Source organism: Colletotrichum scovillei (genome assembly GCF_011075155.1).
Source record: "Colletotrichum scovillei strain TJNH1 chromosome Unknown Contig00006, whole genome shotgun sequence".
Classification (NCBI taxonomy): domain Eukaryota; kingdom Fungi; phylum Ascomycota; class Sordariomycetes; order Glomerellales; family Glomerellaceae; genus Colletotrichum; species Colletotrichum scovillei.
Window position 1 is genome coordinate 5657686 of NW_023336264.1, and position 20277 is coordinate 5677962.

The following is a 20277-nucleotide window of genomic DNA, read 5'->3' on the forward strand; positions in this document are numbered from 1 at the left end:
TGTTCATGGTGACACAGACCCCCGTCGGTAAAGACCCTAGGTGCAATCGGAAGCTCAGACTACTCGAGGAAACGATTTCGTTGAATAGGGATGCTCTCGTGTCGGCTGTTCTGTTCTGAGTGTCAGACATGTGCTGGATTCGCCAAGGTAGCGGAGATTGTTCTCATAGCCTTGCAAAGACTACAAAGAAATGTTTGGTGTTGTGACACCCTCCTTTCCTGCTTTGTGGTGGTTGCCAACGTTCAATTGCCAAGAAATTGTCAATATCAACAGGCGGTAAACTAGAAAGATAAGACCTCATGACATGATATATCCTTTGTACCGAGAAAACATTTACTTGGTCGAATGATCCCTGTCACCACACATTCATTTGTGGTGCTTGCCCAGAAAAGATTGCATGTGGCATAAGTCAAACCCCCCACTTCCTGGCACCCCCCTGTTTCTGGCACCCACAAAAACGATGGGATCACAACCCAACCTCCTCATTACTATTAACTATTGATCCTCAACCACACCCACTACAATACAACTGCCAGCCTCACTAGGGCATTCAGAGTCGCTGGATTCAGCCGTAATAACCTCCTTTTCACCCGCTTCGATTTGAGCCCGATGGATATCCCTGATGTTCGCAAACTTCGTGTTGGGATCGATCTGAACAGTCTTCCTCTTCCTAACTGCAGCGTTGGTAACTTGAGCCCTCAGGTGAGCCAGCTGCTGCTGGGCAGCTGCCAGTTGCCAGGCCTGCTCTGTGAAGCCTTTTTTCACCTTCCTGAACAGCAGCCGTTGAGTGCTGGTATCATTGTCGAGTTGGGTGTATAAGTGCAGTTGACCGCTGAGCTCTGCCAGCTTCCTGGGTGTCGACCAGACCACTGCAGAGGAAGCAGAATCCCATGGCTCAACAGGGGTAGTTTGTTGACCATTATGGCATCGCTTTTGCCCCGACTGGTTGGTTTGGGTGTGGTGGGCTTAGCAGAAGGCTCAGGTAATACCATAGGGTTCATCAGGGCTTAACCATCGCTACAGGGTGTAGACCAGTCCACTTCCAACCACTTCTGATGTTCGAGACTGATAGACCAGCAAGTCGAGCCTTCTGGTAACAGTCCAGGAAGTTCCTTTTACCTATAATGGTAGAGTCGTTCCATTGAGACAAGTAACCGAGCTCCTTCCGATAGGCTGACTTAACAGGGCTGAAGACAGACTGGTCAAGTGGCTGGAGGACATGAGAGGTGTGGTGGTAAGAACAGTAAATGGATATTGTTAATATAGCAATTCCACATGAAGTCTGTCGTCGTATGACTCCATGCCCATCCACAATCAACAGTCGAGCCTCGCCCTCAGCCTCGGGCATAGTCTGTGGGATAAACACCTTCTCTAACCATTCAATGGCAGTTAAGTCTGTAGTCCAGCCATTATCTGTTGCTGTAAACTCCCACCCATCGTATGGAACCAGATGTAATGGAAACCACTGTTGTTGGACCGTCTTCCCTTGAAAATGATAAGAGGACGAAGTGCCCTACCCAAGGCTGAGATACACTCAATGATAGAGACCCATGCCCTCGACCCAGGTTGTTTCTTGCGAACAGACGTCGTCTCAGCCATGCCCAGCACTAACCCATTAGCTCCTGACCCTCGAGGATGCCAGTCTCATCCATATTATATCTGTTGGCTGGTTTGATGTCCTTGATCTCAGGGATAGCAAGGAACTTAAACCAGTTCCTAATGACCTCAGTAGATGCCCCATTAACGCGTCTAGAATCGATGGAACGACTTCTCTGAACCTTAATGATAGGGTTCCTTCTCACGAAGGCATAGATCCAGCCTTTTCTAATGGTTTGGTATCCCCAGCAGCAGCCAGAACTCGCTCTGCGAATTCCTTCACCTGTTGGTGCGTTGGTGCGAGGCCCAGCGAAGCCTGAATGCGAACCCATTGTGCCAGCTTACTCTCCTGGTCAGGAGACAGCCTCTGCCAGTCAGCAAAAGCCACTTTCCTAGTCTGACCACCTTGGAGACGTAGTTGGAGGGTTGATCGTGGTATCCCATACTCCAATGAGGCTCTCTTTGACTCTTGCCGTTTGAGATGTCCTCGAGAGCCTGACGAAGCTGATCTTCGGTATATTGAGGCATTAGATATAGAAGGTATGTGCAAAAAATGAGCCCATTTGGACTCGAATTGAAAATGTTGTGATAAAAGGAGGTTGGGGCATTGCGTTGTGGGTTGTGGTGGATTTTCGCGTTTTTGTGGGTGCCAGAAACAGGGGGGTGCCGGGAAGTGGGGGGTTTGACTTACCTCATGTTGTACCATCAGGCTGACCACTCGCAGGCTTACCATATCCCCCAATGAAGGTAGAACCAGCCGGTTCTACCTGACGTGTTCCAGCACTAATAAGCTATATTGGCAATATTCATCTTCCGAGTCGACTCTGATTGCTTCGCTGACTTCTAGGTGAAGAAATGCTGTCATGGCTACAAATCCTTCTACTTATATTTCCGAGGAATTAAAGCTTTAGTTCTGAATGTTCAAGACACTCTATTTACCGTGCAAAGATCTGTACAAATGGTGTTGACCTGTGGGTGATCCAGACACTGAGTCCCCAGGGTATTAGACTACATGTACATCTTGCTATCTCGTCAGGGAAGAAGATCCTGTTTTGGGTCACCGTGACCATGTGCTATCTTAGTTCCTGTCTGCTTTGTGATTAGGCGTGAGCTAATCGGGAAGACTTGACCAGATAATCTTCGTCGGCTAGTCGGAACTTGCAGCCGCACTTGCAATCTTAGCTTGAAGGCTGAGAGCACTAAGTATTCGCTCTCGATGATTATTGTGCAGCATTGGCTAAATAATTACTTATCTGAATCAAAGTTGGAATTCTTTGCAGAGTATACAAAAGTCAATCCTAAGTTTCAGTGGGAAATAACATAAATGAGATGAAGTCCAGAGTCAAGAATGGAAGTCAAGTCGTCGGAGGATGAGACAAGCCGGTAGATGAGCGGTGTCCTGGAGCAAATGAAGACGTTCCAGGGACCAGAATTTCGGAGTTGGCTTTCTCCAAAATGTGATGATGTAGTAGATCTTTATGTAGACTAAGGGGGATTCATGACTACCTTAGATTAAAGGGGCCACCTATGGGCTGCGACTACCATAACTGTCAACTCTACAGAATATTTAGAAACTCCGGTCCGAATTCAATTCCAGCAAAGCTTCATCATCATGCTTTGGTTCTATCGAGGTGAAATAATAGGATGATGTAATGTTCTTCTTTTCTTGGAGGAAACTTAGCAGTGGCCCATCCGGTCCGGGACCAGTGAGGATCAACCTGAATCGCCGTGGAACCGGCGCCCTTGCACGTTGATCTTCAACCAAAGTGATCAACCTGCGCATGGCAGTGATCACCTCGCTCTCTGATTCGTATAAGCCAACGGAGTCGACAACACAGTCTAGTGACCTCCACATGGTTACTCTTTGCACTAGCGTCTTGAAGAAGTCGCAGAGATATTCAACATCGTTGCGTTTGTTGCTTTCGAAGCCCAGAGTTTCGCCTGCTTCATCTGGACAGACCTTTCTGCCGTAGAGATCAACCATTTGATAGATGAGGGATGTCATCAAGGTCAAGCCAACGGGCCTCGGTTCAAGACGCTCCTGGCGATAGTATCCTCCCATGAAGAAGACGAGGGCACCAGGGGAGTCGTCCGTCGGAACGGAGTCGCCATCCCGCACGTCGTTGATCCACCCCCAGCAAAAGGTTGATAATGGTGTAGTGTGCCGCTTTTCTGACTGCGGAGTACTTTCTAGTATATCGCAATTGATGTGCAATACGCCTGATCCTTGTCTCCCCTTCCATTCTATGATCTCTTGTGCTTCCTCAAATCTCAAATACAGTGGCTCTCGGGTATCTCGATGTTCCGTATGGTAATATTCCACCCAATTCAAATCTTCCCTGTCGCGACTTTTTATGTTCTTGATATCCCCATCACCGCCGACCATCGCCAGAATTGTACTCCATATCCCTTTCGGATCGGTAGGTTCAGGTGCAGTCATGGTTGGCGATGAAGTATACCCGTCCTAGAACAGTCGTCAAAAGTCAGCATGCGCGGGGCTATCAACAATTGCCATACGGAACTCACTGCTTGTGCCTGACGGCGCTGTGTATCGACACTTGATGCTGTGGGTAGGCTGTAGATAGTGAAGACTTTTGCTCCTGGGGTTTTCTGGTAGCTCTGATGAGACTAGATTGTCGACCGGATTTCTTCTCACCAGCAGTAAGACGATCAAGCTATAGATACTTATACTCAAACGCCCTCAAGAGTACACGGATCGGATTGCGAAGAGTCATGGTGGACTGTCCTTTGAATACAATTCATATTTGGTAACAAAATACGCTTCCTTATGAGATCTATCCATCAAGAGACCATGTGCTCTGTGCCTCTGGGCAGATGATCACCTCTCGTGAGTCATGAAATTTTGCAATTCACTCTAAACCCCTATCTTTTTCACTTTTGATCACCAGGCCCAGCATTGATAGATACAAAGGAGCTTACCGCTAGCACGTTTCTAGGACCGAGGATACCAAGATTGCGAAGTTCGAAAGGCCGATCTTAAGGAATCCGCATTTCATGACATGATGTCAAATCCTGCCTTGTGACTTTATCATTTGTGGACGCAAATAAGAAGAAGAGCGCATATGCGCGACTGTTCACTAGGCCCAAACAAAGACAGGAACAGTCAGAAACCTGTCACACGGGCTGAATTGAAGCACACATTCGATCTGATGCAAACCTTCATCTTCAAACGTCTTTATCGGGACGACAGTTCAGCCAGAGAGATGTCAAGGTCAATATGGATAGTGCATGTCGTTGGCACACCTCATTCTGGAGTGGAGACAAACCACAAAGAGGCCCCTGCCCAAATATCTGAATAATCTTAGCCCACACTCAATTGCCCTCATCGCATCACCTTTGGCGCCATCGTTGCCGCATGACGGCAAGACCATCGCGATCGGATAAGAGCTATTGTGGTATGGCAGCGCCTGCAAAGTCATGATGTGTGTGACCTGTTGGCTGTTCAGCATATTGCAGCAATTGAACCGCAGCAATTACCGGCAAGTAGCAGCAATTGCGGTATGCATGGGCGCTGCAAAGAGGGTCCATCAGTCCGCTGCCGAAGGTACGTCCCTCAGTCCGAGGGCTTTCCATTTTATGTATGGCATATCTCTCATCCCGATCTACGACCTATTCCATGGATTCTCATGGACTTTGGCCAGCTTCTTCTGCGGGAAAGCCGAAAAAGGTTTGTGATGAAATCATCAGACATCTTCATCGCACCGCCAAGGTAGTGATCATGCTATCAAATGGACGTGCCTTTGTGCCAAAGATACTCATTACATGGGTCAAGAAACAGCGCAGTGCAGTTCTTTGTTGGCCCTCGTCCTTGAATCTTAACCGCTCAGACCCTTGCCGACTCCTATGCCACCCTTGCCGACTCCTACGCCCATTCTTCCTAGGTAAGGTAGGTTACTGCTGATTCAACCAAATCAGACTCAAAGCCCACACTGAGGCATGAGTGTGAACTGGCGGTAGAGGAAGCATGCTCTACCTCGCATTGTCTTGATCGCATGCCAGCTACAACAAAGATAAAAACAGTCAGTGTTCGAGTCTACAGTCCTGTGCGCACTGGTCGATATTTCATTGGGTTGTCTGTAGGCGGGAGAGGTCGGAATTGCGCAAACATCTGGGTGAGTATGTTCTGGCCAAAGAAATGGACAACGCCTTGGTGTTTTTTTGCCTGCAATGAAATAGGCGGATTAGTGGGTGTCACATCCCTGTCCACTTTGAATCCAGCAGAGTGCAGGTGCCTTACCTATGCAGAGAAGTTTCTCCAGGGCATGCCCACTCGCTGAAAGATCTGGTGAAACAAGGATGCTACCGCCCCTCATGGGCCACAGTCCCCCCTAAGCCTCAACTGCCATCCACCCGTCCGTGCACCAACTGCAGCCACAGCAGCCGGGACACCCAGGCGATGAACCCGTTGACCAATTCAGCCAGGAGAAACACACGACGAAGAACGACGGGTATTACGGAAGACTCCTTATGCTTATCGAAGTATCCTAAACACAAGGACGGCGCGCAGCTCGAGAAGAAAAAGTGCCGGTCACTCTAATAAGAACGACTTTGATTTTCTTCTTTCTTTTAAGCGCAAAAGATCGAAAATCACGCGGTACCTATAGTACACTCGTTGAGTAAGGTACATATTACGCACAATATGCTCAGACACTCAATCAACATCAATTCTATATAAGTAACATTCAAAGCACCTTGTTTTACCGTGGCTCTCATTGTCCTAGGGCCGCACCTGAGTGACGTTCTACTAAACCTGCGGTTAATGTACAATCGAAGGCTAGGTTTGATAAATGGCTTTCCTACAAAGTTTCAAGCCTTACGCTCTCTGTTACCTTTATGTCACCTATTACCATATGGGTACTTTACTTGAAAACAGCCAGAACCGGTATCATCAATACCTAGAAAGCTTACTATGAACACATTCATCTTATTAAATGCCGCCCCACATAATTTCCAATGAAAGTAAGAAAAGCGCCAAAGATCCTAGTCCTTCGCTTTACGTTAAAAATATAAACGCAGCCACTATTCCGTTTAAAAACTATTTAGTAAATAGTAAGGTATATTAACTAAAGATCTATATATAGTCATGTAAACTACACAAGATCTTATCTCTAGACTCAATTTCTTGTCGCCGCTAACAATAATATGCCGAATGATATCGTCTATATAAAGCAAGAACCCTTTGTAAAGATTATTTCAGAGGGAAATCGTACCATAAGAAAAGTCCGTCAAAAGGTTGAGAGGAAGATTTCTCAGTGAAAACTGTCGGAACGGCAGGACCTGTGCAGATCAATTTAAAGAAGGGCGCGATTGCGTTGATTTTAGCCAAGGCCAGCACGACCTGCATCACATCTTCAGAGTACGTATCGCTGTTGCGGGTACCGAGACCGTCAATAATGCAGATCATCTTTTTGTCGCGCTCGTTCAGCCGGGGTTCTGCCAGTTTAACTACCCTGAAGAACATCTCACATAATGCGAAGGATCCAACTTCCGGTGATTCCAGCATTGCCTTAAAGTCGCCATACATGTACTTGATATCGTCCGCGGAGAAGTAGTTCAAGTTTCTCTGGAATATCTGGTGCAGGAGGGCCCGAATTATAGTGCTTCCTCTAAGGGGCCCGTCTTTTTCTATATGTAGGCCACAGAAGAAGATAAGGCCAGCATTATCCTTGCTTCGAACGTCGTCGATCAACTTAGCGCAGAGTATTGAAAAGGGGGTGACAACATAGTCGTCAATCGAGACGTTCAGCTCATGTTCATACACATGGATCCCGTATAATTGGTTCAAAGTGTAGCCAGAGAGATGGGTCCGGGGAGCGTTCATGATATCAAGCGACTTATCATAGAGAAAACGATTGGGACCCGAACCCTCAACAAGCCAGTTTTGATTTTGACATTGGTTGAAGATCCTGTCGACTAGCATTCGACCTGCTTTGTAGCCTTCGTCATCTTCGTAACCGCCCAAACCGAGCTCAACGAATACACGTTCTTGGTTGTATCGTTCCTCCAAGGCAAGGTAGCATGTCCCTGTGTAACCATAATCAGGCGCAAGCAAGAGTTGCAATGATGTGAAGTATTCCGCCTCGGTGGGCATGATGAGCAACCTCAAGATACTTTCTCCTATCGGTTGAGTTAGGTTGACAGTATGACACAAGGTATAGGGGCCATCACATACCTTGTTGAGAAAGTTGAGACTACCAATAACTCCAATATTGGTACTTGAAATTGTGGCACGCTAGTTGCCGTTCTGCAGAAGGGTTTTTTTTTGGGAAAGAGCGTTTGTCTGACTGATATAAGGGTGAATATGAGATAAGTCGAATGAAGACTGAGGGCTAAAGTCTCCGCAAGAAACAACTTTCACAAATTCAAAGTGTGATGAGGCAGACTTACTTTTCAAAGTGCTTCAGATTTGCTCTAAATAATGATAGGTATAAAGTTTGAATGTTTTCTTTGTATCAAAGCCAAGGTATGTGTACTTTGAATGTCATGGGTTCAAATCTGATCTAGTACTGCGTTCAATTCATCCACACCATTCAAAGCATATTGTGATACATTGCGGCGATATAAATCTTGGCTAGAAGGAATCATTCCCTGCATGACACTCTTTACCAAAGTCCTTCCACGAGACGGCGGCAAAGTCTTCGAACTTCAAGGTATAGAACGAACAAAGTCTTTGGTACGCCTTTCAATGTCATACTCGGGCCCTTTTTCTTTTTTCTTTTTTGCTTTTGTTTCGGATGTAATTTTGGCCCTGTGAAGTAAAATCCTGGGAAAAGGTTTGCTTGAAGCCTGGCGGTTAGAAGGTACTAATCACTCTTGCTGTGTTGCAGCCCAAATGGAGCCTTGTAAACAAAGATCGGATATGAGAGTATTCAAGCTGCAATACCACCTTTGTCATTAGCGTCTCTTAACATGGAGTGTTTGGAGGCGGTAAGGAACAGATAAGGCCTCATGATTTTTGTTCTTTTTGTCTACAATGTTTGTCGGCGGTGAGTCGAAGATAAACTGTCATGAGACTTTTGCCTGTTCTCTTGAAAAGGTGGATCGACAGATGTTTGTTTCAGTACGTCCATGATGCACGTAGTTGGATCGATAGGACTGGAGAGATTGCATTTAGCTCCCCTGAAAATCAACCACCAAACACCAAGATCGCGTTTCTCTTTGTGGTTTGAACAGATCATCACAAACAGACCGCGCCGTATGTCTGGGTGCTCAACTTCATGATTGCAGCAAATTGGGGGGAGGGCAAGGTTCATGTCTACGTTTCCGCCATAGTTCAGCGTCCGCGACCTTCTCGTTCTGAGGAGTCAATTACTAAATCACCATGCTAGTATTGGATGTATAGTTTCCAAGGATTGGCTGAGCTTTGGACGTGTGAGAGTGGCGGAGTGGTTGTGGTGAACAGTCTGGAGCTTGTGATAATACCATCCCTCCCCTCTCTGTCTAGTAAATGTTCAATCACTACACCGGCAACCGACCTTACAACCCGCCTGTAGGCGAAGGGACTATTGCTGCCATTGCACACTTCTGACCACTATTCGTGATAACACTAGGAATCGAAATCAAGTAATCCAGCTATTGGCAGCATACAGGTTGCAGCGCCTTAGCAATAGAGACCTTGGCTTGAGATGGATGCACTTACACCTAATTGCTCATTGGTGTAGCTACCTAGAATGATACTCCACGTAGCAAGAAGTGCCTTAGCGAAGGCCTCTTATTTGTTTTGCTTTCAGATATTCATGCATTCTCTTACAAATTCGAGATTAGTTTGGATTTAATTATCCAAGTACCCTTGTTCAATTCTTTTTGGCGGTAGTCACAAGATTAACAAATGAATGGAGAGTCCTAATGCACATTCGCTGTCGATGGGGCAACGAATTAGTGAGGCAGCCGATGGTGGAGTGTCAATAGAGGTACCGGCATGTTCTTTTCTTGAAAGAGATCAAAAGATAGTATGGGACTGGTTACTTTCCTTCTTTAATATGTAGCACATCTGGAGAATCACTGTAGCAAATCAAGAATGTTCTGATTGATACGATTCTGTGGTCGATCAAATATGATGATCTGTTCAGGTCTTGGAATTTAGGATATAAAGAAAGGAATTCTATGGACGAAACCCATCATGCTTGCCGAAATCGACCTTGAAGCACAGATTCTGGTGCCCTTCAGGACTTTTGAAACCCTCCTCAGGTCGACGGTGCAGATGCCAGCAGCGCTAGTGCTAAATCAAAAATCTGGCAAGTGTCATCACTTGGGAAGAGTGCATCATCCCAGTCGCCTAGACGAGGACTCGTACAGATCAGTTGGAATGTCGGTACGTAGTCCTTGCCAGTGTTACTTAGACGGACCATCTTCAGCAAGGTCTGTATGACCTTGGCCACTCCGGAAGAATCCTCTACATCGCTGCGAGAACCCACACCATCAATGAAACAGATAATCCTTCGCTCTGGCTGCTCATGATCCTTCACTGGAGGGAGCGTTCGGATCACTGTGTCGAGCATTCTACATAGCTGACCGAGATCATCTGTCTCAACGTCCTCGCGGAATTCGTGTCCAGCCGACGTGACATCTTTGTATTCGATTATAGAGACGCGGATGTATTCGAAGATCTGGGCCAAGAGAGAGCGTACCATGAGCAGTCCTGTACTGACGCCGCGTTGGTGTGGTTCTCGACCGCAATAGAAGACAAGACTGATGATATTCCGATACTCATGATATTGTATGCCTTGACCGCGTCGCAACTCCTGTACCAGAGTGCTGCAGGCCACTGACAATGGAGTCACTCTGAGGCCCTTGTACAAGGTCCAGATGCGATGGGTGTCATCGGAGTTTTGCGACTCTCTGGGAGCTTGTAGACAGAGAGAATTATCGTAAATGAACATGCTACCCGGCTGCTCCTGGTTGACGAGAATGTTACAACAGGCCATGGCTCTCGTGACAGGTGCTCCCTTCTGGAATTGGAAAGGAATATCATTCGCAGTTTCGTTAATGTGCCCAGTATCAACCGTTTCGTAAACGCTTACATTTGGATTCCGAAGAAGTCTTATCAAGTCGTCAAAGTAGGCTTGACCTTCTTCGATGGTCCAAACTCGTAAATCTTTGTCTTGTCTAGCCATGATGTGTGATTGAGGGTATTCTCTTTTCTAGAAGGGAGGTCATGAGCTGGACTTCTTGGTGATAGATATGTGCCAAATGTCGTCAGGGATGAGGCTTACCAACAGATTTAACACATATCAAGAGATGAAGCTCGAGTTGATATCTCGACCCGAATCAAATAATCCAGAAAAGTGTCTCGAGTCGCAGTAAGGAATGAGAAGTTAGAGTACGACGATCTACCCAGCAGATCAAGTTCTGTGTTAAGCAATCTGTGTAAAAGAGTGAGGAGATGACACCAAATCATAGAGTAATCCCCATACGGGCATTGGATGTTTATATCAATTTTTTCTGAGCTCGCATTGGGACTTCTATATGTCAGGGTCCCAACTCTGAAGGTCTGAACATGTTCTTTACACCAGTGCAGACAGTAAATGACCCGTAAACCCTCCATCCCTTGCTCTCGCATGAATTCTGAAAGACAAATGACTCCATGGGGGCTTTCAAGCTTTCATGAAAGCTGAGGTGAAGGAAGATTGATGCTGGTGATGCCCACTTGACGTTGCATCACCATGGATGACCTAGTCCTACGTAACATACGTAGCTTTTATCAACGCTCTACTGAACAGCGACTATAACATTGGCAATCTAGACCTTTGGTGACCATGACTGAACAGTATCATTGATGTAGCCACCTCAGAACCCATACCTTACCGTTGACTTTGACCATGCGTAGTGTAGACAGAAACTGGGTAGCAGCCAGCCATGAGCAAGGAGAGAGCCAGAGACGGAAGTGGCTTGTGGTTTCCGTCGGCCCCTCAATTGAGCACGCCGATAGGTATTCGCATGCGAGAAATCGCGTCAAAGACCAGCAGGGGATCTGCGTGTATCTAGATTTTACTTCCCTGGGATTGTGTGTCTTTCATCGAGTGTCTATGGGATGTGAGCCGGATGACAAGTTCATCGCGACATCGTTTCGTAGAAAGAAAGGCTCCACCAAGAACTATTCAGATTACATGCATAAAGCACATGAGCTGAATGGAAATGACTGCGCGTGACCTTCCTAATCATCGGGTATAAGCTTTGCCTTATCGTTTGAACAGTCGTTCACCAATTGACTCCACTTCGGCATCAGGATCTCACATTCATCATCACAACACAAAGAACGTGGATGTAACAAGTCTGTCCTACCGTCTGGTGGTAGTTGAGCATCAGCAGATTTTTGGTTAGGGATGTTGATTACTCAATCACTTTGTTGGTACGTAGGTACCCGAGAGCGGTTGAGCTTTGACCCTCGGTGGCCAAGTAGCCATGTTGGAACAACTCGAAGCTTAACGTTTGTCGCGCTCTGCTTCCCATGATACCATCCCCTCTTTCTTTACACCTCCGCAGACTTGGCAGCGGCTCTCACCGATACACGTAGTACCGGTTCTATCGCCCACAAAGGTCTCTTGTTACAATGGCCTGGTGGCACGATCTACCTAATGAGCTTAAGAACCAAATTTGGGGCCATTTGCTCAAATGTGGCAGCGAAGAGAATCACCCACTAGCCCCTTATGCTTCCATCTCCTCCGAATGGCAGAGAATCATCGAACCCTTCGTCTTTGAAGAGATATACATCTCACTTCATTCTCAAAAGTCCACCGCTAGCCGACGAAAGGTTCTCCAAGCCCGCAGTATCCTGACCAAACCACGCCAGAAAGTCCTAAAACGACTCCGTGTTCGGATCGACTATGATGCCACCAAGACGTCCAAAAGCTACAGGAGGGCGTTTGCGGAGGCTGTAGTCTCCTTGTTCGACTTGTTGCAGACCTGGAAGACAGAAGATGCCAAAATCGGCCTCGAAATCGTCGAAGTCCGGCCCTGCGGTCCCCCATTGCTCACGTACGGAGGAGAGCTCTTGCGGCAGCGAAAGTGGTCAATCAGTTGCGTGCGGTCGCTCCGCATCGTGAAACCACAATCTTACATTTCCCGCAGTACTGGGCCCGAGCTTGCCGACCTTATTTTGACTGGACTTGCGTCTGGTCTGGACACATTGGACTACAACTACGAAATCGGTTGCCGACCTGGATATAAGCACAAGCTTTGCCTAGTCACGGAATGGCAGATTGCGCCGGTCGAACTGAAGTCGCTCACTATCCGAGAATCCTGCGATCAGAGCAACTTGAACACGCAACATGATTGGATCGAATACATTCGCACGCATCAGGGCATCCCCGAGCAACTGTATCGTCAGAGCCGCGGGCTGGAGAACCTATGCGTCTCGTTCGCCATCGACGCGACTGACTTCTTTTCTCACATGATGGTCCAGCCCAAGAACGAAGACCCGTCCCTTCAGGACAGCGTCGCTGGCCCTGATTGGCCTGAACTGCAGGTCATCAGTCTGACGTCTCATTCTATTTGGGACAAGGCACCCGAGATGACAAACAAGCTCCTGTTGTCAGCCGCGAGAGCTGCCCGACGGATGCCAAAGTTGAGGGTGATGGAGCTTTGGAACGCCCGGGAGCAATATATTATTTCGGCAGGCTGTTTCCGTTACTCCATTGATAAAGATGATACCCCAACTTTCATATGGGAGAGCACATGGGACTTCGAGATTGAAGATGCGACAAAAGCGGCGTGGATCGATGCCGCCAAGTCACATTCTCCTGTTGGTCTTGTTTTCGAAGTGCGAAAGATTGCAGCTGAGCTACCGTGGCCCTTCTCACCTGCCCGGGCTCATGCGGAAGCGTTCTCCTACCGCAATGCCTCTCAGTCTCTGGCTGGGTCAAGCACAGAAAACAGCTTGGGTCTGCACGTGGCTGATCTAGGGTTGAATTAACATGGAATATTTCAATATGAAACTTCTTACGTTGATTGATCCTTGGTCTCGAGTGAGTACTCAGTTTGAGTTTGTAGATGCAATGAGAATTTGATCCTCTGCCTATAAGAAAAACAGCCATGACCAATCTAAACTTACCCTCCTCATATTGATTACAGAAAACAACAGGGTACTCATCCAAGAGTTTCGGTCCGCCGCAGACCACAATCCTAGTCACTCAGTATTGCGATAACTTTCGGTTGCCAAGACGACTCTGATCTCTTCCACGCAGCAGAAGTTTGCATCAATGCCATCATTCCCAGCCGCGACCCAAGAGCTTCTAACCGACACTGAACGAGCGCGCCGCCGCATGGCACACGGAACTCTCAACTTCACTGCTTTGCTTCCAAATGCCAAGGAAAATCTTCGTGATTAACCTTTCAAGGTACTAGTCAACGACACTAAGGGCAGCCACAACGGCTCATGGCCACCGTCTCTCGCCATGTCGGTAAGCTTCGCTCAGAGTTAGATCAGCCACAGTCGCGCTAAGCGGCAGAGGTTGGGGGCCTCCAGCTGGCAATGTTCTGGTTGTTCTGGACCGTGCTGTCGCGTTGCCGGAGTCGCGCTCGATACGAACGTCTGTTCCCGCGTCATGGCCGGCCTTTTTCGTGTTTGTCTTGTTTGTGGTGTTGTATTGAAAGATTGCATTCCGGTTTGGGTTTCGCAGGTTGATGTTGTTCGTGAATTAAGGTAAGCAGGGGTTTCTTGCCGATCATATCGGTACTTGCGTATTGGCCATGTCCCAGCAGGGGTACATTAGTGCTTGGGGGCTCTTGAGATCCGCGAGCTTAATGGTTCCCAGAATAACCGTAATACCGGGGCAGACAGAGTGCCAAGTCACCGAGTCGCAGGTAAGCCCGCGATGCGAAGTAAGTAGTCATTGCGGCCGACAGAGAAGCTAAGGGAATTCGATCAAAGTCAGACACAATGTTTCTGTCTGTCAAGAAACATTGGGTTTTTGGGAGTGACGTCAATCTACCTACTGACCTAGAGACACTAGGGAGAAGGGGCACAAGTCAAATGCAAACCGACAGACTATACTCAAAGTTGCATAACCCATAACTGGAAGCCCCGGTAGCTTGTTCCTGGACAGCGGTGGACAAAGGAAGTTCTCTTCCATGGTTGCGCGGGAACTCGGGTTGAGGCGAGCTTATCGCTCACGGACATTTTGGTGATTCCTCTTCAACATAAAACGCACGGCCAAGTATACCTGGAAGCCGCGAGCTGTGAGAAAGGCCCAAATTGGGCGTTAGCGGGAGGCTTCGGTGGGCTTTCGACGGCGCCGTTGACATCGATGCACCGCGCTACTGCAGGTCCTTGGCAAACATGAGCCTCCAAACATTCAACTTAACAGCACTACTTCGGGATCGAGCCAGGCAAGCCAGGGGTGCCCGCGGAGGAGCTCAGGAGCTCAGCGGTGAGGCTCCCATGTAAGTTACCTAGCTGCAAGTTTCCACGCCCTCGGACCATTCACTGCGGCAAACATAACGCCCGGCGCCCATTCCGGCTCGGAGTCGAATCTTCCCCGTCAGTTATGCAGCGTGCCGTCCTAAGCTCCGGAGGAGGGGCCAGACGTGTTCCCACTTTTTCTTATCCCACTAATGAAAGGGGGCACTCAGATGCTTTTTTCAATGTCTCGTTTGCTGCTAAACCATCTAAGCTTGTTTGGACACGGGACTAATGACGGCGACATGCATGTTATCAACCCTAAGACGTCGAGGTTTGAGAGCCGTTTGCTTTTCTCGATGGTTGCCGAGGCGCTACTAGACCCGTCTTCCCCTTGCATAGTGTGTTCTATCTTCCCTGAGGTTGACATACCACGCGACAAGGGAGCTTGAGCCAAGGACAATTGGAGAGATATAAGATAGATGTGTTGGTCTCGCAATTTCCAAAAGATGGAGAGATGACAAGGCACACAGAGTAACATCTTCATTCTTCATTCTTTCACTTGCTCACAGGTCTCTTGTCGTTTTTGACCACGAGTTTCACAGTCACTACAACACTACACTCACTCACTCTTTCCAAGATGAAGTGCTACATTGTTGCTGCTTTCGCCGCCGCGGCTGCGGCCCTCCCCGAGGTTGCCAACCTTGCCGGTCGTCAAAATGGCTGCAACGCCGATAACTGCCTCCGCGCCGTGCGGGCAACTCGCTTCGGAACGGCCACCATGGAGCTTCGCATGGCAGAATGCAGCTCGTTCCTTGCCGTGACCCAAATTCCGGCCACATCGTAAGTTTCCTTAAGTCGTATTACTCCAGTCAGAAAAGCTAACCAACCTGCCACAGCACCGTCTACATCACTGAGAGCAGCATCCAGACCATCACGGCCAACTCTACCAAGACTATCTACCAGCGCCAGGCTGCCGAGACCCCCATTTCCGCCACCAAGGCCATCCCGGCCTACGCCTCCGCCTGCGTCGACCAAAGCCGCTACAGCTCCGCTTGCTCTTGCTTCGGCGCTACCGCGGCCACGACCACCGCGCCGACCCCCATCGTCACCTCGACCGTCACCTTCGTCTCCACCACTACCCTCGCTCCCTTTGTCAACGTCACCCGCCCGGCTCTCGAGTGCAGCAACACCTGGAACTGCGGCGACCGCGTCATCCCCGTCTGCTCCAGCGAGACCGGTTGTGTCTGCTTCCAGACCGTCGAGGGCCGCAAGGTCTGCGCCCAGCCCAACGACTGCAGCCCCTCGTGCGACACCACCAACGACTGCAGCAACGGCGAGGTCTGCATCAAGCAGAGCTGCTGCTCTGGCGGTACCTGCATGAAGGTCGACGTCTGCCTCAACCAGGCCTTGCCCAAGATGATGTTCAAGAGACGCAATGCCGCGTGGGTCAAGAAGGAGGCTCGCGGTGACCTTCAGCACCTCAGCTTGGTTCCCCACGATGCTGATAACGAGAAGCTTGCCTAAGCTCTATTTGCCATGCGCAATAAATTGTGGAGATTGATTGGGTGACCCAGGAGATGTTTGGCACACCCTTGTACATACATGAGAAAACGAAATACCCTTCATAGATTTGCAGTTACCGAAAAACTCTGTTTTCGCCCGCATTGGCGGCGGCCTTGGAGTTGCTTATTCCTCGTAAATGATCAAGAGACATTTTGACTCATCAGTCTCCGCCGCCACTCGAGCTTTCAACCATAAATTTGTGATATGAACTTGGCTTATCACAGAGATAAGCTCGGATCAGATCCGGTTTGTAGGGCTTGGAGGATCCATCCCCTTCATTTCCTTTGAGAAAAGAAACGTTTGCCTTGGCTCGGTTGCTTAAGATTTCACACGTGGCTTTCTTATTCGCCAATGTGCTGGGACGGGAAGTGATCGTCCGCGGCGACATCCGTGGGCAGGGGAGTTTCCCTTCGATGTTTGTTCTTCATCTAAATCTAACTAATGTGCATAGTAGGCGGCATTAATTAGATTTCAAGTATGCATAGTATTGTGTTCCAACATCATGCATCATTCAATCAACCTCGATGTTGTCATTCTTTGCCTCGATGTTGCAATCGCCACTGGCACTGCATTGTTTGTGTCAGAGCTGCACAATCATGAATTGTAGCGCGTCTGTCTTATTGTTGTTTCTAGACAATCTGCCCTTCCAAGCAATTTTTAGGTGGCCTCCTACTTTGGGAGAAGTTCTGCCTCCAGCTCCCTTGCAGTGTCGAAAAGGTGGAAGCCTGCAGATGCCCCTCTGTCTCCAGAGTGACACCACATAGCCAAGAACCAATAGTGGTGATCCAACCAGTCTGCCAAGGTAAGTGTTATTGGAATCGCCTCACAGGATGCTGCCTGGCATGTCTTGGGCAGACTCACATCTTCAAAAGTGAAACGTCAGGTCTTTTCGTGCGAAAAGCTTGAATGCCGACAGGTTGAAGAGACGTTACAAGGGGAGAAAATCGGTCGATGGTGTCTCAATACACTTATCCGCATAGCTCACTGGGTCTAGTCTCAAAATACACCTTGGCGTATTGAGTGGTCATTGGGACCCGAGTCTCAAATGGCCGAATCATCCTGTCCTCCTCGACTCCTAAATGTACTTAGCTAGCTAATCCAAGTATTGAGTTTTCCCCGATAATCCGGTTCATAATTGCTCGAGGTCTCCAGGTGTTGCTTAACCAGCTGGTCAATGATTATTCCTCTTAGGTTTGATGAATAGAGAAGCACCACATATTTGCTACCCAAACCTGAGGATCACTCATCAAGTCATTTTTATCGAGGCATTGCAACAAATGCTGAAATTATGATGTGAGTCAACACTTTCTGGCCGTATTAAGGTCTTGCTCGACACTTGAGGATATCCCCACTTTGTCTTTCAAGAAGTTGCACTGCTCACTTCGTGGACTCAGTACGTGGACTCAGTAATACGCTTTCGAACCCTCTGCATGCAACGCAATGCGCAACAACCCTCGTACTAGCCCATGCCTTGCTACACTGATTTCTCTTCATTCCGCTCATGGAGATACCAAAAAAGCCAAGGAAGACCCTACGAAGCACTGGCATTCTCTTTCCTCGAGCCAGCCCCGTTCTTTTAGAGTGCAAATGAGTGAAGCTTGATTTCATCAAAATTGCCTTAAATATCCCAAGGCTCTAGAAATGATTCCTATAATTAGAGTATGAATTATTCTCACATATGCCTCTCTCTTGCCGGGACGTGATGCTGCAAAAGGTCTGCCGCCCGGCGCTAGACATGGGGGTGATGCAAACCTCCAGTCTCCAACACCAACACGATGCTGGAGTGACGCAAAGGACCCTGTATTCTCCATCTTTTCATGCAATGGTAGCGACGTCCTTTCAAAGTTGCATGCAAACAGATATGAGCTCGGGTTATCAGTAAAACCCCGCACTGATGCGGAAGACTGGTCTACTAGAAACCCCCCATCATTGTTGATGGAGTCGTCAAACCAAATCCTGTCCATCAACGGTCACTGAGTCAACGGTCACGGAGTACAACTCTAAACCATTGGATAACAGCGTTGTAAACTTTCTAAGAAAATCAAATTTATTGAATTTATTGTGGAAATGCTTGTTCTCGTCGCCGGCGTAACTGGCAACATCGGCCAAAGGCTGGTCGACGCCCTACACGCTCGAGGGCATCAAGTTCGCGGTTTGGGTCGAAACCCTGCGAAACTCGCAGATGCCAGACGCGCCAAGTTGGAGAGCTTCGTCGTTACCAAGAGTCACTATGACATTGAGGCCCTCGATCACGGTTGCAAAGGAGCTGACGCAGTCATCTGTGCATATGGAGTGTTCCCGACTGAGCTACAATTCGATGGGCAGCTTCTCCTGCTCCGGGCGGCTGAGCGCGCCAACATCCGCCGATTTGTCCTCTCCACATGGAACAATGATTGGAGTCGAGATCCCTTAGGCATGCATGAGAGCTATGATCCTTTCATAGCCTTCCGTCGGATTGCTGAGATCAGCTCGCCTATCAGGCCGATATACATCTTCACAGGCGTCTTGGCTGAGGTGTTTTGGGTGTTTCCTGATCACCCTTATGGGGCTGTTGAGCTCAACGGCTACTGGGACGGTAGAGACAAGTCTATGAGCTTCTGGGGCGATGGAAATAAGCCAATGCCATGGACCACGGAAAGGGACGCAGCCGAGTTCACCGCTGCGATTATCTCCAGAGACGATGCCGAGGAGGGCGGATGCTGGAACACAGTCTCCGGTATACATTCAGTCAGGGAGCTTGCAGCAGCTTACGAAAGGGTGAAAGGAACAGAGGTCAGCTTCAAAATCAGGGGGACGGACGAAGACCTTGAAGCTCTTGCATTTGAGGCTCGAAAGGCCGCTACACCGAGACAATTTTTCCAGTATATGTCGTACTTTTACCAATTCTTTACGAACAACGGCACATGGGATATGGCGAAAGTCGACAACCACAAGTTGGATGTTCGAGCCACGCCTCTCGAGGACTTTTTACGAGACAACGATATATAATCCTGCTAGCCGCGTCAGCTACGCACTTTGAAGACTTGCAGATACAAATCATCAGAGCTCCATGCTATGACTCACGCGTCGCTTTATGTTCGGCTCAAGTATCAACTGTCTCTACCAATTTGGACGTGGAAATCACAAGTCACAATAGTATACGCGTTCAATAGTCATCTTTATCCCAATCATTCATCTTGTCTAATCCTGACTTGTTCGACCTTATGTTCTATCGGAAACGTTCCAAAGCTTCCAAGCAAGCAATCCGCTCACGCAACTATTGATATTAGTCACGTTTGAGTAGGAGGACTCTTGGTTCATATCACCAAATGGGTCATATGCGATTTGAATAAAGTTTGGCCTCGCAGTCCGACTTTCAGACCAATCTCATGATGTCGCACTTAGAAACCTGAGTTACGGATGATGTGATTTTGGCCGAAGTGTTCGCTATCTTTTCAACGGCATTCGTCGAACGAGTGGTTTATGGTGCATTCGAGTAGAGCTTACACTGTAAGGACAAACTCAGTCTTGTGCGAAATGAGAGCCCAAAGCTGTCACACAATGCGGGGTCTATGCGCGCGCCAACAGGCACTCAATGATGTGTGACAAACATGAAATGTTACTGCAGCACGTAATCCATCTCTTCATTGTGCATATAAGTTGGTAAGTAGGTAGGCGGCATTTAAATCTACACTCGGTATTTGTTTCCGCTTTGGTGACACCGAAGGCTACGCCACCTCCGGGTGTCCCGGTGGTGGGGATTTACCCTTTCAAGCTTA

The 20277-nt window shown here is 48.3% G+C and overlaps 3 protein-coding genes across 3 annotated transcripts; all 3 read left to right on the top strand.

Annotated features, from left to right (window-relative positions):
* Positions 1–12166: 12166 nt before the first annotated feature.
* Positions 12167–13528, top strand: HER10_EVM0001784 (uncharacterized protein; the record flags this gene model as incomplete). Its single annotated transcript, XM_035471519.1, has 1 exon — positions 12167–13528. The coding sequence occupies one exon, from the start codon at positions 12167–12169 to the stop codon at positions 13526–13528; it is 1362 nt and encodes a 453-aa protein (XP_035332202.1).
* Positions 13529–15483: 1955 nt separating this feature from the next.
* On the top strand, positions 15484–16480 carry HER10_EVM0012363 (uncharacterized protein; the record flags this gene model as incomplete). The annotated part of the gene is made up of 2 exons (XM_035481759.1): positions 15484–15796; positions 15853–16480. The coding sequence occupies exons 1-2, from the start codon at positions 15594–15596 to the stop codon at positions 16478–16480; spliced, it is 831 nt and encodes a 276-aa protein (XP_035333499.1). The 5' UTR covers positions 15484–15593.
* A 2106-nt stretch (positions 16481–18586) lies between these two features.
* HER10_EVM0012072 (uncharacterized protein) lies at positions 18587–19507 on the top strand (the record flags this gene model as incomplete). The annotated part of the gene is made up of 1 exon (XM_035481475.1): positions 18587–19507. One exon carries the CDS (start codon positions 18587–18589, stop codon positions 19505–19507), a length of 921 nt encoding a protein of 306 aa, XP_035333460.1.
* Between the last annotated feature and the right edge of the window lie 770 nt (positions 19508–20277).